Here is a 17120-nt window from a genome sequence, read left to right as displayed (position 1 = left end):
TATAATTAATTCTTTTAAAAAAATTAACTAATTTTATATTTTTTGCATAAGGAAAGTGTTAAAAAATATAAATATTATTAAATATTTTAGAATACCATCTTTTGCTATTTGCTTGTGGAGACAAAATAGGGGAAGGACAAAAAAATTAACCTGGGATCCACGTGAAAGTTTTTTCTTCTTAAGATAAAGAAAATAATCCTTTTTGAGCTTATCCATTTTTTTCTCTCTCCTGACAATTTTTTCCCTCTCTCACGTGGTGCGGGACTTATTTGTTTCTTCCCGTAGTATTTTAGGGGTTAAAAAAATATTATACTCCACATGATTTCCCAATGGCAAGTCCAATCAAACATGAGTTTATCCATTTATTAAATATTAATTTACTTTTTTCTATTTTTCTATTTTTTTTCCTTTTTCTCTTTTCATTATATTTAACTTATTTGGTATTAATTAATGCGGCTTCTAATAATAATAACAACAACAGAGTAATAATGATTAATTTGTATGGGACAATATAGGAATAATCTTAGAGCCCCGTATTAATTAATGGCATTAAAACTGAGTAAGTTCCCCAACTGCCCCATATAGGAATAGAAAAATGTGACATAAACCAATAAATGTCTAATTGTCAATTTTGACGCTCACTTCTTACTGGTATAAAATTACCTGAATAACCATTTTTGAACCTACAAATGCTTCAATCTTCTTCCAGTCACGTTCGAATCTGAAATCAGTCAGGAGAGAGAAACACAAAGTGAAAACCATAAACAAAAACATACAAACAACAAAAAAGAAAAGATTTTTAGACCCCATGTTGAAAAAGAAACCCAAAGCACAACCCAAAACCAAAAAGGTCTCCACCGCAGCAAAAATCACAAACACAAAATCCTTGCATAAATTAACACTTAAGAGCAAATAGTAACTTCAACAAAATGAATTGATCATAAATTGAAGAGCAAAAAGAAAAAGAAAAACTAATTTATTCTAATTCTTTCTGAGAAAATAACGTTTGAACTAATTTATTTGATGTTGGTAATTTTAAAAAAAGCTTAACACTTCTTCCACAGTCCATACCATTTTGTTTGATGTTTCAACAACATTTATTTATTCTATTTTTTTTCATTTTATAATATCAATGAAATATTTTTTTTTATATTTATATCTTACTATGGAGTGAAAAATAAAAAAAATGAAAATGAAAGGGAGGCTAATAAATATAAAAGATAAAAATATAATAATTCTCTTGGGTTATAGCAGCAGAAAGGGAGTCTAATAAATATAAAAGATAAGCCCCGCGCCACCATTCACCTTATGATCTTTTCCAACTTGTAGACCACTCATCGATCAGTTTCTACAGCATTTGTTGGGCCCAAACTTTACTTCATCTAACCCTTATAATTTATTTGGGCTTCGGCTTTTCGAGATGCTGCACGCCCCTATTACTATTACTTACTATCTTTTTTTATCAATACAATTTATTATTTTGAGGTTGAATATTTAGAATATATATATATATATATATATAAAATCGTGGTTGGAGAGATTATAATAGCAAGAGTCATTGGAAGCAAGCACATGGCTGTAAGAGCTTCTCTCCTGGAAACCCCCAAATGTTTGTTGAAATAGCTTATCAGGCACTCCTGATGTAAGCACCTTTGTTCCTTGAATAAGTCTAGCAATTGCAGCATCAGCTGGCCTAGAACTAACTCTTACTGAATACACAAAATAGATTTCCATTAGAATTGAATCAGGATGCCAAGCACTTAAATGAATTCCATATAAGTAAATAACTATGGTCCAACTTGGATTAGCTTCTAGCTTATGTAAGCTTTTAGTCAAGTATTTTATTCTTAACTATAAGAAAAGTTATAGGAGTACAAGTTTTCGGGAAAGTTAGAGAGTATAAGTTAATTTTAACCTGGTGACTTTTTTTCAATTAGATCTTTTATCCATAGAAAAAGAGAGGAGTTTAATTGATTTTACTTCTTTGATTTATTTTATTTTCTTCTCTTGTTTTGTTGAGAAGTTTATACACACTAAATTTAATATCAAAGAGCAAGGAAACTTTTCTGTGTTTTGAATAAAAGTTACTCTTTTGATTTATTTTATTTTCTTCTCTTGTTTTTACTTCTTTGATTTATTTTATTTCCTTTCGTGGCTGTGGTTATCAATCTGCTAAACTCTATTTTTTTTATATGTAAAATCAGAATTTTATTACCAGCAAGAGTACGTATCATGAGTACTCCAAACTCCAGAGATACACCAATCACACAAACTTCCTGCTTTTAAAATAAATAAAAAGAGAGCAAATATATTTTCTTCTCTTACCGTTTAAGCTCTTCCAACAAAACACACATGGATTTGTTTACTCAATCATTTAAACTACCAGGCATCGTATGCTTGTGATAAATGAAGCTGTCATACGTGCTACACCAGGCATTCTGGGGTTACTTTGTGATCATTAATTTTCCTAGGCAAAGAAAGGACCATCAATTTCTCTGTTTTTTTTCTTAAAAATTTACAAGACAAATGCATGAGGAATCAACTTCGTTATACGTACAGTAATAGTTTATAAAACTCCGAAAATAACACACTCACACAAATAACTAGACTATCTGAAAAAATAAAGTAAGAAGTTTTGTACTGCATATGAAATAAAATAAGCTTCGTTTTATATAAGATCGAGCTGTCCATACGATCATTTTATGCATAAGATGTTTGTACATGCTTGATTATTCTATTACTTCTTTGCTACAGGAGGAGTGCAACACTTCTCTAATAAAAGAAATAACCCTGAAGCTACAATATGAGTGACATTAATTTTAAAACTTACTATTGTGGAAGTATCACTAAGCACAGGTGAAAGAGGCAAACAATCAAAATGTTCAAAGTTAATCGAGATCTGCACTAAATAAATATAAAGTTAAAAAATATAATAAAGATTGTTACAGAGGGATATTATCAAAGTTACAATCTCTTAAATTTCATCATCAGATGAAACAACTGATTTGTTATCAAGAGAACAAAAAGCATGAAAAATAACAGGCAACATTCATAAGACAAAAGTTAATACTCAATGACAACATAAAAAAAAACATCCTGACATTATATCGAAATTTAACTCATAAAAATAATGGTGAAGAGATCAAAACTAATCTGGGAAGGATACCTCTGGCTGCAGCTTCCTACAGTCAGCAAGATCAGCATCATAGTTAGAATACTATTTTCAACAAAATATAGGATAATGTTTACACATGCTTTGATGGCATCATAGGTTATCAATAAGGCTAGGCAAACAGAGAGGAGAATGCAGTATCTGACTTGCAGCATTGTCCATGGAAGTGGTGGGGGTGTTAGTATCCTAAACTGTAAGTAACTAAAAGTATGTAGGAAGGGATTCTACCATGGCATCAGCACCATTTTTAAAAATAAAATAAAATATCTCTAATACTAGCAAGCTTGTGGCAAAACAAAAGGAAATAAAATACCTGTCTCCAAAGAGGAAGCAATCTACACTCATCACCGTGGTCATTCAACCCTTGTGCACTGATAAAACCATATCATATTTGAGTCATAAATATAAACGTAAGACCGCTAAAAATTTTCAAAGAAGTTCACCTCACACTTAAATTAGTTTCATATGAGAAGAACAGAGCAGAGGTTTTTTCAGCAACATTAAGCAGCCCAGACTTATTAATGAGACTTATTTCCCAACTTATTAATGAGACTTGTTCTTTATCATTTTTTGCTCAAGTTCAGGGTTAAAAGTCAATTTTTACAAGAGCAAGCTGATAGGGGTCACAACTGACAAGGATACTCCAAGGAGATTTGCCTCTCTTTGCTGAATTGCAGAGCAATGTGACTTCCATTCATGTATTTGGGAATTCAGTAGGTGCAAAACTAAGAAAGGAAGCAAGATGAGAACCAATGGTACAAAACTGAAGAAAAAACTGTCGTGTTGGAAACAAAAATACTAGTCATTTGAATGATAGAGTTTGTCTTATCAACTTGGTATGATCCGTATTATCTGTTCTTTCTCTTTTTTACCTCTTTTAAATGCCAAAAAGCATTGCTTATAAAAAAAATCTCTTTTTTAATTAGGTGATCAAAATAAAAAAATATCCAAATTTTAAAGGATGATTATATATTGATTATCCCTAAGCTTAGTGTCAACCACCGTAAATTACCTCTCAAAAGTCCCAAGCATCGATGCACGCTACCTCTTTTTTTTTCTTTCTTGAACTCGTGATTTTCTTGGATAGAATCCAGAGACTAATCTCAAGATACTGAAATATACTTAAAGAACTAATTGAGATCTCCTAATATATATATACTCTTTCATACATATGACAGATTTGAGTGAAGATCAAACCTCTAACTGTATACTTAAAACATAGGTGTGAATAATTAAAATAATACAATATCATTTACCTCTGTCAACTCCGGCAGAATTTTTGGACAAGTGAAACCCAGGAGAAAATATAGTTCCAGACTCCAGATGAACAGCTCGATTGTTACAACCCTCAAGTATTATTTCAAAACATCGGGGAAAAAATATGTAAGAGGATACCTAGTGTTCCAAGGCAATTCCCTTCAAATCAGCATTTGAATTTTCAGAAAGCATTTATATTAAGCATGCTCGGTGTATATGAGATCATTAAAATCACTACATTTGAGATATAGGTACTCTGCCAAATGAGGTTTTTAGTCATCAGTTTAGGTCTTAAAAGATTTAAAACAGTTTTTGAGAAAAAGTGAAACTTATGTAGTAGCATGCACACCTGCACACACACATAAAGGAAAACAGACAGACTAAGACAAGTAAAAAGGCTGTCCAGTTAAATTACCATAAAATCTAATGAAACACCGTCAACTGCATCATTTTCCAAACAAGCATCAGAAGTCCCACAGTTCATAAACTCATATCCATTATTCAAATCTGTTGGAGGGATAGGCTCTCTAGTTTTATTCTCAAGGGTGCTAACTGAAGTTACAGCAAGAAGATAAAAAAGTAAAATCAGTTAATTTCACTGTTTTCTAATTGTTGAAAGACACATTCATTTGGAAATAATATATGCACACTGGAAATTTCAAATTTCAAAATAATAATTTCAAATTTCAAATTATGAAGGAGCAACTAGTTTATGAATCATACATTTTGAAACAATTGATACAAATTAACTTAAAAAACTGAACATTAATTAAGTCTGTGACTTTCTTTTCAGCAGCTCGACCATTTCCAGAGACCTTCCTCTGTGCTCTTGAAACTTTAGGACTGCCACGCTCTTGACTGGCATTTCGCCTGGAGGCTTTTTTTCTTAGTTTGCATGTCCACTTCAAGAAGAATGTTTGACAAGCTGATTAATTTCTGTAGGAGTAATCAAAGCAGCAAAAACAGGTTCAGAAAGACTAACCTAACACAGTGCATCCAGGAACAGCTTTTCAAAGATCCCTGCCAATCGGAATCAGATACCCTAGTAATAACTAAAAGGCTAGATCCTCGCCAAATGGAGATACCTTAGTAATGACTAAGAAGCAAATCTTTTCGAGGAATATCCAGAACTCAACACTAAAAAACAAAATGAATCTTCATAACAGCTTAAAAATTCAGAGCTCTAGCTTCTAAGTTCACATCTCTAACTAGATTAGTCGCATAGGATAATAATTCAAACAACTGACATTAGAAAGACTAAAAGCAGAAAAAGAAACTACAAGTTCACACTCAAAATTTGTTCGAAAGCAACCAAATCTATTTTCAAGAGTTATTCATACATCATTATGTTAACTAATCGTCGAACGAATTAGTCATTCCTTCCTTGCACGAGGCTATCAAATCAACAGAACTCCACAGTCACACCCTTACTTAAAATGTCTCGAAAATACCAAGACAAAACCGATAACATCTAAAAGCACACCAAATCAACTACCCATCATCAATTGCGATATCAGTATCCAAAATCTGAGAATCAAACAGAACAAGGAACGGATAAAACCGAACCTTCACATTGAAATCGCATAAAACCCTAAAAATACAACAGACCCTAAAACATAACAACTACAAGACACGAGCATGAGCTAACCGAAGAAGCTCAACTCAAATCATGGATATCTGATATGAAAATCAGAAGCGATGAGCTTTCATGGCAAGCAATGCATTCACAGCGGCTTTTTTCCTTTAACGAGACAAAAATAAATCAAAGAAAAAAATAAAGGAATAGAATGAATCAACTCACAGTAAATAAGCTGAAGGAAGAGACTAAAACCCTAGATTTGTTCACTGGTGGAAGAAGAAGAAGAAGATATATTCTTCCCTGTTCGAATTTTTTTTGGATTTTTTTCCCTCCATTGAGAAAAGTGAGAGGGAAAACAAATGGAGGATGGAAAATTATTTTTATCGGGATGAAGGGATGCATTGATAAGTAATAATGAAAACTGAAGATGAAAAAATCACATTATGTTGGAGCTGAGGGGTTTCACCTACAGTGCTTTAGGGAGAGGGAGGTTTCAGGGAGAGAGGGGTTTCAGCTATGATGCTGCACGGCGCGAGCTAGAGCCTTAACGGCGTAACCTAGGGCACAAGACGATACGTTGGAGTTGGGACTAGCTAGAGTGTTTGATTATGGTTCGAAAGTAGCTCGCGTATAGCTACGGGCCAGGGTCGGGGTAACTAGTGTATACGAAGACGGGTTTACGCGTCCTTGTCTTATTTCTGCTAATTACAACATTGGCACCAGCTTACATTCTAAGACGGTTCTTTGTAACCGTCTTAGAATGTTCGACGTAAAAAACATTATTTTTGCCATAAATTACAAAATTGCCACCGCCTTCTATTCTAAGACGGTCCCTTCAGAACTGTCTTAAAAACAGTGTCATAAAAACACGCTTTTGCAGTAGTGGTTATCTATTTTGAACCCATTCAATAGGACTCAAACAATCCCTATATGGCTCACAATTTTACTCCTCATACAATGATATCTAAATCTCAAATTATTCACGGTTGGTACTTTATAACTTTGCAAGAATAGGCATAATATATATCTATAATAATCTTTCTACTTAAACATGTAAAAACAATAAGCATGTATAGACTTATATAGCTTAGCTTCCATTTCGGTTATCATAAGATCCGAACTTCACGCTAATTTTTTTACCTAAGCGCATAATGATCTCACCAATTCCAGTATGCATTTTCTTTTTCTCTTTTTCCTTGCGAAAACATATTAAGATCATATCTTCTATCACCAAAACAACAACACTCAATATTGTCCTATTTACAATAAGTAACGAATGTAAAGGAGACAAACAAAGAGTCAGCTCCCTTACCTTAAAGAGATGCTAAAAGATAGAGGTTCAGATGAGTGATAGGTGAAGAAATTTATCACTTTGGACAGGGTCTTGAATAAATCATCATTAATTTAACAACAAACCATTCCCATGAACAACATAGAAAATAGAAATGGTTAGGAGAAAGAAAAATGTCCAGATTTGATAAGGGAAGGGGAAGAGAAAGATTAAGAATAACTTACCAATAGTATAGATCAAGCGAAGTAAAGAATTACATGTTTTTAGCTTTTGAATACTCCTTGAACTTATAATGACGAAATTGGAAGCGTATGTATTTTGAGAAGCGAAAGAAGAAGAAATATTAAGAAGAGGTACTGCGGACTTCACCGTACATAACAGAATAATAGAAGAACAAGTAAGAAGATGTGTTTTCCTTCAGTAATCTATAAGCCTATATATATATATATATATATATACTTCTACATAAGGAATCTATCATTGCCTAAAACATTTACACTTGCACCTCCCTTGCAAGTTGCTCCACATTGCACAAGGACTATCATGATTGCACCCAACAATTGTACACATGTTGCATGGTGGCATCTCTTTTATTGCACCATCTAATTTTTGTCTCTTAGCAATAAAGTTATAATATTTTTATTACATCTATTTGCATAGAACACCTCTTGTAACACATTTATTATAAAATCAAGTGAATGAAATTGAGTGTAACAAATGCCACATTTTATGTGTTTTTTCTTTGTGCGTAAAACAAGTGCAAATCATTTTTTTTCTTTTTAATTGTTCTCACTACTGTGTATTCTTAAACCGGTAGTGTATAACTCATTTTTGTTTCTAATAAAATTTTCTATTGAATCTTACACACAAAAATTTCACATATTTATTAATTATTTTTTAAAATTAAATTAAACTAACTCTTATAATTATTTTTAATCACTTTATCATGAATTAGAAAATTTACAATGTTACATTACACGGGTAATCATACTAATTATAAAACATTAACTATTTTATGCATTTTATGCATTTTATGAAAGTTGATTAATTTAATTTTAAGCAATAAATTTGTCTGTAATTGTAATATATTTTTTTTAAGAAACCCTTAAATAATTAATGTATATGGAGATAGAATATTAGTAGTGGTCTTTTAATTCTTAAAATTAAACTCTATCTTTTTTCAATCATAAGAGAGAGGAAGAGACAACTGGTAGCATTTATGATACATGCACTAAAATAATTAAGGTTATTTTAATAAAATATAATTCATGCAACGACCAATTAGAATAGAGTCATATGAAAATGAATAAGGAAATATCTAAATAATCTCTTACAAAAATGGATGGAGGGACTGTAATATTCGTTCGAAAAAATATTTTCATTAAGTTTAGAAATTGTATCATCAAATACATAATTATTTTTAAGAAATATACTTTATATAATATAATATACACTCCCTCTAATTTAAAATAATAGTCTTTCCAAGTCATGCATACATATTAGAAAAAATTCAATTATAAAAATTTACACAAAAATATCCTTAGTTTTTCAACTACTATTGGCATTAATTATCCCACTATCTACCAATAACAAATATATTCTATCCTTTAGGCCTCGACCAACATATTTTTATGACAAATGTGTTTTTTTTACGACATGTATTTATTAATCTTCTTAACTAGATATAAGAGTATTATAAAAAAATAGATATGAGGAGAAATGGTTGCTCAACACCATGGTCATTGATACACATGGTGCACAAGATAAGAAAGCTTGCACTCAATGTAGATGTGACCATATGAATCTCCCGAAGGACTTTTATAATGTCACAAGGGATATACATAACCAAAAATTGACTACAAATTATAAAGGAGGTCTCTTTTGTTGTCAGGACAACTTACAATGCAAGCAAGTAGAGGGTTTTCAAGGTTCAAGGAGAATGGTTTCCTTAAGATACAAAATTAGTTGGGTTGATTGGGACATATACCAAATACCAGTTAAGGTTTACATACTTGATTCCACCGACAAAGTGAGGTCAAATGGTTCCAAAATACTTCATGATTGTCTGGTAGATAAGTTTTTCAAGACAGTACTTTATTATAAAACAATATACTTTTCAATCTTATTAGAGTGAGTGAACAAAAGTAAATCTTAATTCCTTGCAGGCAGAGTATACCATTCCAGCAACGGGTGGTGGTGGTGATACTCCTCATGTCCAAAAAGCAAACATCCCAATGGAAAAAGGAGGTTATCTAATTTATGGCACTACTCATATGCATTCAGGTGTTGTAAATGCAACTTTATATGGACAGGTGATGAACAGTATTTTTCGCCATTCTTATAAACCATTTGTTATTAGTTACGTATTAATTTTGTGAAACTTTTTGTGAATGACTTTTTATTCAATAAATTTTCTAATTCCATATCATTGTAAAAGGTCATATATAACAATGCATCTTCAACTCTAAAATTTATGTTCTCCTACCATTTAGGATGGAAGGACTTTATGTACATCAACACCAAAATATGGAACAGGAAAAGAGGCTGGAAATGAGAAAGGTTATCTCATTGGAATGTCTGTTTGTTATCCACAACCGGGTTCAATCAAGATTCATGATGGTGAAATTTTGACTCTAGAATCTAGATATAAAAATGAGTTTCGTACTGGAGCTATGGGACATTTCTACATCTATTTGGCAGAGGAACTACCACAATGATATTAAAAATGTAATTTTAAATTATTCATGTCCCTTCACTTAGTGCTTTATTTTATTTTGTGATAGTTGGTTCATGACAACATAAACATCAACACTCCTTTTGTCCATATCTCAATATGGAGTTCTTTTTCTTTTCTTTTTATATTCCATCGTATGGTGCATACAAGAGGAATGAATAAAAGACAATAGAGATGACATAATTTTTTTCCTTTCAATTGATATTCAAATGCCCGATTGTTTAAAGGAGTATTATGCATTTTTCTCTAAACATGCTTTTTTTATGAACACATTTCAAATTGAACCCACAAACTAATTCTTTAGGTATTTCTAAATAACATATATTTTTTAATTAGTTGTCCTTTTATACTTATAATTATAATTTTGTCATACATTTGGTTATATGCTTGAACATTTTCTCTTACTTTTTAACTAGAAAAGCTCAACATTATAGGTCATTAGGAGCATAATAAAGATGATGACAATGACGATATATTAAAAGAATATAAATACATATTTTTATTATCATATTCAAAAATCAATTTAAAAGAGGATTTTTTTAAAGCAAAGGATTGCAAAAATATCATGATAAAACCCTATCATTCCAATTATGTCGGCAACATAGGGGCAATCAATCATATGCCCGCAAACCAAATTTGTTCATCAAAAAAGGAAATAACAACAAACATAGGAGGACATAAAACCAAATCCATGCAAATAAAAAAAAATAACAAAACCTGTAATTAGGCATATTCAACTTATCTCGAACAGAAGTATCGACAATAAAAGCTTTGGACTATATCCCACCATATGATACCTTGTGCATGTAAACCACGATTCGCTATCTATCCGTACAATAATTTCGTTCACACAAATATGGGAGCTATGGAAAGATATTCACTTAGTATATGACAAACAATTAATCCATTTATTTTGAAACTTCCACGGCACCAGGAGATGAGATTTGAAAATTTGTGCCAATGACAATGAGTCACCTTTCAACCATAATTGATCCGGACCTTTGCCTTGTGCTATTTCAATAGCTAAAAATCCAACTTGCAACTCAGCATGAAAGGCAATTGAAATATCCAAAGAGTGAGAGAAACAACCCAAAAAAGCACCCCTAGAATTACGAAAAATTCCCCCACTAGCTGAAGGCCCTAGACAACTATTTGTTGCACCATCAATGTTGCACTTAATCCATCCCATTTGAGTAGTTGCCTGAGATTAAGGCAGTAGACATAACTTTATGGACAATGTGCTCATACTGAAAAGGGCCACTTTCAAACCTAGCTTGGTTCCTATTATACCAAATAATCTAAATGATGTGTACAACTAAAGAAATGTGCACATCCTTGACCTATGAGCTAATTGAATTGCAGCAAGTATGATACATTGCAATAAGTGACTAAGCTAGTTCCAAAGCTTCATTGCTAAGGGACATTCCTGAAATAGTTGTTTTGCATTATCAACAATAGCTCCACAGTGATAACAAATAGAGGCAAAAGAAAAAAAAAACCCTACGTTCAAATTATCATCCGTAGATGAACAATCATGAATCCATCTCCAAAACAAAAAGGATTTTGATGGTGAGATTCCTTTTTTACGTAAGATCTTATGCCAAGATAATGACTGCAAGTTAGTTTGGAAGAAAGAAAACACTCCTTTAAAAGTCATGTTTCCTAAATTTGAGGGGATCCAAATGGGTTTATCTATGATCTCCTCTAAAGGAATAATAACAAATTTAATGTCTTCCGCTAGCTAGGAAAAGATAGTGTGAACTCTTGAGGAAGCACCCAACATTTATTCCTATTTAAACCCTTCACCATGGGCTGGAATGAGTTTCGAGTCAACTCTAGGATATTTAGAGTGATCGTTGTCGGTTCATCAAGCCAATTATCTAGCCAGAAGTAGATGTTAATAAGATCTCCAACTAACCAAACCGAATGTTCCATAACAATCCAAAAAAAATCCTTGATCCTTGTCCAAATAGAAGAGAAGATATAGGATTCCCCATGAGTACCAACCTTAAGAAATCTAGAATAGCACAAAATGCCCAAGGCTCATCTGAAGTGCATAAAGACCAAATTAGCTTCATAATTGCAACCTTATTGATTAACTTTAGTGATCTAATTCAAAGGCCACCCATCTCTAAAGGAGATCACCTTTTTTTTTTAGGATACTGTGAATATTTTTCTCTCGTCAATATCACCAATACAAATGATATTTTGAAGCCACATATCAAGCATCTTCAATCTAGCTATAGGCCAAGAGTAAATGTGAAAACTATATAACAACCTACTCTACACAACTGTTTTAATCAATCGTACTCTTACCATAAAGAAGAGTAAAGAACCCTTCCAGGAGCTTAAAAGAGGGGCACACCAAGATAAGAAAAAGGAATAGATCCTTTAGAAAATCCCAAAACATTTTTAAAAAGGATATTTGAATTTAGAAACACATAATATATCAAATTTTCCTACAAACAAACATTTTGATATAATAAGGAAAATTCATGTCCTCTCAATCAATTTAGTAATAGGAGTTGATTTTATGTACGTACACACACATATTTACACATATTTCAAGTGAAAATTAAATTTATTCTCGTAAAAAATAATTAAATAAATGTTATTTTTTTAGGAGTTTCAATTGAAAATTCCATCAAAATTTATCTAGACTTGTGATTTGATAATATAAGAATATACTACAAAAGTGAAAAATAAAAGTCAAGAAATTAGCAAGAATAATGATAGTTAGTCGTCATTAGTTATAACAAAGATCCTTAAAAAATTTAATTAGTTTAAACGTCGTTGATTAAAATAATATTATTTAAATTCAATTTCAAAATGCACAATCAAGGAATCTTTTTTAGAGTTTTAAAAATATTGAGTTGTACTAAATTATTTCAAGAAGTCATAAATTAATATCAGGGAGTCATTAAGTTAACAATATTTTGATTAGCACTTAATTAAGTTTATTAGCCAATTTTCAACTTTAGCTGAATTTTCTGTCACCAATCCGCAACCCTCCTTTCAATTTGTGTCCATTTGTATTAATTGACTATCACTGCATGTCCACTTAACAATGTTTATAGAAAGATTTAAAAATACTTTATTAATTTATTCAGAAAAAAGATGTAAATTTTTTGCATTTCATAAAGGCAATTGTCAATAGAATTTCATGATATATGGAAATAAAAATTAGTAAATACATAATTGCTAACAAATGTGCCATCTTCCATCAGACGACATGTGACCAATGTGCCATTTTCCATCAGACGACATGTGAAGTGGAAAATGACTTACACCAAGAAAACTTATCAAATGATGTTTGAGGCGGCAAAGGAAATTGCTAACAAGATTGTAAGTCACTTTCAATTGTCAATTGCAATTATTTATGTTTATTGTTTGATTGAGTAAACAAATAAATGTGTTCCTTATAGGATTCCATGGAGGAGCAGGCTTCACAGGATTCCATTGTCACCCATGGACATTAAATTGTACTGACTATTGTCATTGGCCGACCAGAACACCCTGGTCGTGTGCGTGCTGCTGGAGCCGATGTCACGATCAAACAATACTTTGGACCGGCTCCAAGGACCTCCCACACGTCTTCGTCCATGTCTCCGAAAGACATGGAGTAGTTGAGGCAAAAAATCAGGGACCAGCTAGAGGAGTGGATCACAGAAAAATTGACTCGACAAGTAATGTTGTCCTTTAGCCAGATGTAATCCCAGTTTCAATCGTAGATGCAATCACATGTACTTGCACTACCTCCTGAGCCTGAGGATGGTCGTTCAACTACTCATGTCAGCACAAAGGAAAATGTTGTCATCTGGTTTTGACGATACTCCACAAAGTAAATCCAAGGCTACTGCTACGTGGATTGTTGTTAAAGTAAGTCATTTAAACAATGCATCTAGTTATATTTTAATACTGTTTAGACTAATTTGAAATTAACATTGAATATCTAAATTTCATAATGTATTTAGTGTAATAGACAAAAAGGAAGTGCTGCGTGCGGGTATTACGTCATGCATCGGATGTCAACTATAATCTTAGGAAGTTTCAAGAATAATTGGAAAACGATAATTGCTTAATTCAAACGTATTTCATTTTGTTATAATTGGTATTATATATTATTAACTTATGTTTTATTATATCATGTAATATTTCAATGATGCTACACCATTGAAACCAAAGAGATTGGAGGCGCTTCGCATCCAACAGGCAAGCTACTATTTGAAAGTTAAAAATGAAACAATTAGTGTGTAAGTGGTTTTGCAATTGTAGTGTACTTATTTACATTTTTTACAATTCATGTTATATGCACATTAAATATTTTTTAATTCATAGTAAACATTCAACTTTTAAGGAATTTCTGCTAAAAATTGTTTGAAAACAGACTAAAAATTATCTGCTGTGGATCTGCTTTTTAATTTGCAGGTTAATTTGAGGTAACTTAAAAAATAGTAAACACATTGAAAAATCTAAAAAACAACAACGATTTTTACTAAAAATCGACGTTGATGTTTACAAACAACATCAGTTTTCCCAAAAACCGATGTTAACATGCACTCACAACATCAGTTTCTATAAAATCGATGTTATTGTTGAACATACAACATCAATTTTTACCAAAAGCCGATGTTGGTTATTAGAAAACAACATCGATTTTTAGTAAAAACCGATGTTGTTGGATGACAACCAAAATCGTTTTTACGAAAACCGATGTTAATATACAAATACAACATTGATTTTTGCAAAAACCGATATTATATGTATAAGTTAACACCAGTTTTGGTCCCAAAAACACTGTCATATGAAGATATTTGACTTTTATTGTTATAATTCTTACTATATAACATCAATTTTATGAAAAAACAATGTTGTCATTTTTATCTCAACATCGGTTTTGGAAAACCGATGTTAACGATATTACTTTCAACATTGGTACTTTCAACATCGGTTGATACCCGATGTTCAAAGTCCTTAATAATCGATGTTAAAATAATATTTTCTAGTAGTGGGTAAGCTCATAAAATTATGAAAACCTACACGTAATAATTCATACATCTAAAATATGAAACCTTAATATTCAATAAAGACAATAGACAAGTTTATAAAACATATACTTCTACAATAATAGTTATGCCATATAAGTAGACTCAACTCCATGGAGATCTCCAACATGTGGACGAATCCGTTTGACGTGTCTCTTAAGCATGGTGCAGCAGCAACAACAGGGCGAATCCTCAAAATGAAACATGTCAAAGAAAAACCATTGGGGTGACACTAGATATGATCTTAGAGCAATTGGGGCATCGTTAGGAAATATGTATGTGGGGGTCACCACCACAACACGGAGTTTGTAACGGCTCCGGCTTGATGTGGATTCACACATCTGTAAATCCTCAAGGATACCAATGGTACCACCACTAGCCTTCCCAATGCTTCGTAGGCGTTCCCCGACAACTCACACATGCTACTCGATAATATATTTAATGCCATTGCTTAGATTTCCCTTATGTGGATTAGACATATTCAAAGGTATGCCAGCCACCTCTCATGGGTTGGGCCTCTCCATGGAATACTAAGCAAAATTATCACCTTATTCTCAAGGCCTTGAAAAACGAAAATCCTTTAGGATTTTTCAATAACTATTTGTCTCACATTTTTTACACTACTAATAATGTTGAACAATATATGCTAATATGTTTTTGTCTAAGAGACAGCTACTAATTATTATCTTATTCATCAAGGATATTAAATCCTAAAATTATTATATTATCTACGTTGCTTAAGAATTTAAAATGTCAAATAATCTACTAATGGATTTATTAAATAAATATTAGAAAATTCCATTAAAAGGAAACTTAAAAATGATAATTAAATTAATTTACTTCGCCATTTATTTAAAGCCTATTGTAGACTATTCTAGAATATTTTAAATACATAATTCACATCTTTGTGAATAATAATTTCTTTTCCTTTTTTTTCCTATAACATATGCAATCACTTTCTCTAGATTTTATTAGGACTATTCTTACTTACAAAGTTCTCCTTTTTGCTATATAGTCACTAAAAAAGAGCTATCATAAAAGGAAATGTTTTAAACTTTAAAGAATATGCCAATCTATTTTGAGCACGATTCCTATTTTTCCAATCGTGAAACTTATTATTTAATGGTAATTATCATCATTCTATTTAGAGAGAAAAAAATTCAGTTTTCTTTTACTTTTTCTTCTTATAGTGCCTAAGGTAGAGTGATGTTGTGTAACGGTTGCACACTCTTTAAGAATAGGTTTTAAGACAATTTATTTATTATTATTTTTATATCGTTTATAATTCATTCAAATAATTACCTTAATATCTAAACTTAAGTTCTCAGTTTAAATTCTTTTTCTTTATCATAATATCTAAACTTGAGTTCTTAGTTTAATTTCTTTTTTGTATCTACCTATGGAAAGTTAAGTATTTTATTCCTTCTAACTTCATTATTTGTTTTGAACCCATTAAATGGGACTTAAACAGTCCCTATATGGCTCACAATTCTACTCCTCATACAATGATATCAAAATCTCAAATGATTCATGGTTGGTACTTTATAAGTTTGCAAGAATAGGCATAATATATATCTATAATAATCTTTCTACTTTAACATGTAAAAACAATAAGCATGTATAGACTTATATAGCTTAGCTTCCATTTCGGGTATCATAAGATCCAAACTTCACGCTAATTTTTTTCCCTATGCGCATAATGATCTCACCAACTCCAGTATGCATTTTCTTTTTCTCTTTTTCCTTGCAAAAACATATTAAGATCATATCTTCTATCACCAAAACAGCAACACTCAATATTTTCCTATTTATACTAAGCAACCAATGTAAAGGAGACAAACAAAGAGTCAGCTCCCTTACCTCAAAGAGATGCTAAAAGATAGAGGTTTAGATGAGTGATAGGTGAAGAAATTTATCACTTTGGACAGGGTCTTGAACAAATCATCATTAGTTTAACAACAAATTATTCCCATGAACAACATAGAAAATAGAAATGGTTAGGAGAAAGAAAAATGTCCAGATTTGATAAGGGAAATGGAAGA

The 17120-nt window shown here is 31.6% G+C and overlaps 1 protein-coding gene and 1 long non-coding RNA gene across 2 annotated transcripts; one reads left to right on the top strand and one right to left on the bottom strand.

Moving 5' to 3' along the window:
* Positions 1-2711: 2711 nt before the first annotated feature.
* On the bottom strand, positions 2712-6648 carry LOC121173227 (uncharacterized). Its single transcript, XR_005887661.1, has 3 exons — positions 6231-6648; positions 3486-5365; positions 2712-3182 (listed from the first exon to the last, which is right to left on the bottom strand). It is a non-coding gene; the product is annotated as an uncharacterized lncRNA (long non-coding RNA).
* Positions 6649-7591: 943 nt separating this feature from the next.
* LOC102666323 (uncharacterized) lies at positions 7592-10016 on the top strand. The gene is made up of 4 exons (XM_014761630.2): positions 7592-7608; positions 9007-9367; positions 9465-9611; positions 9792-10016. Exons 1-4 carry the CDS (start codon positions 7592-7594, stop codon positions 10014-10016), a joined length of 750 nt encoding a protein of 249 aa, XP_014617116.1.
* The last annotated feature ends 7104 nt before the right edge of the window (positions 10017-17120 follow it).

This window comes from Glycine max, chromosome 1 (assembly GCF_000004515.6).
Source record: "Glycine max cultivar Williams 82 chromosome 1, Glycine_max_v4.0, whole genome shotgun sequence".
Classification (NCBI taxonomy): Eukaryota; Viridiplantae; Streptophyta; class Magnoliopsida; order Fabales; family Fabaceae; genus Glycine; species Glycine max.
This window is presented reverse-complemented; position numbering and strand designations above follow the sequence as displayed.

Coding starts and splice junctions, on each gene's coding strand:
- LOC102666323 (XM_014761630.2), top strand. Junction 9,368..9,464: donor AAATACTTCATGATTGTCTG/GTAGATAAGTTT, acceptor AATTCCTTGCAG/GCAGAGTATACCATTCCAGC. Junction 9,612..9,791: donor ATGCAACTTTATATGGACAG/GTGATGAACAGT, acceptor CCTACCATTTAG/GATGGAAGGACTTTATGTAC.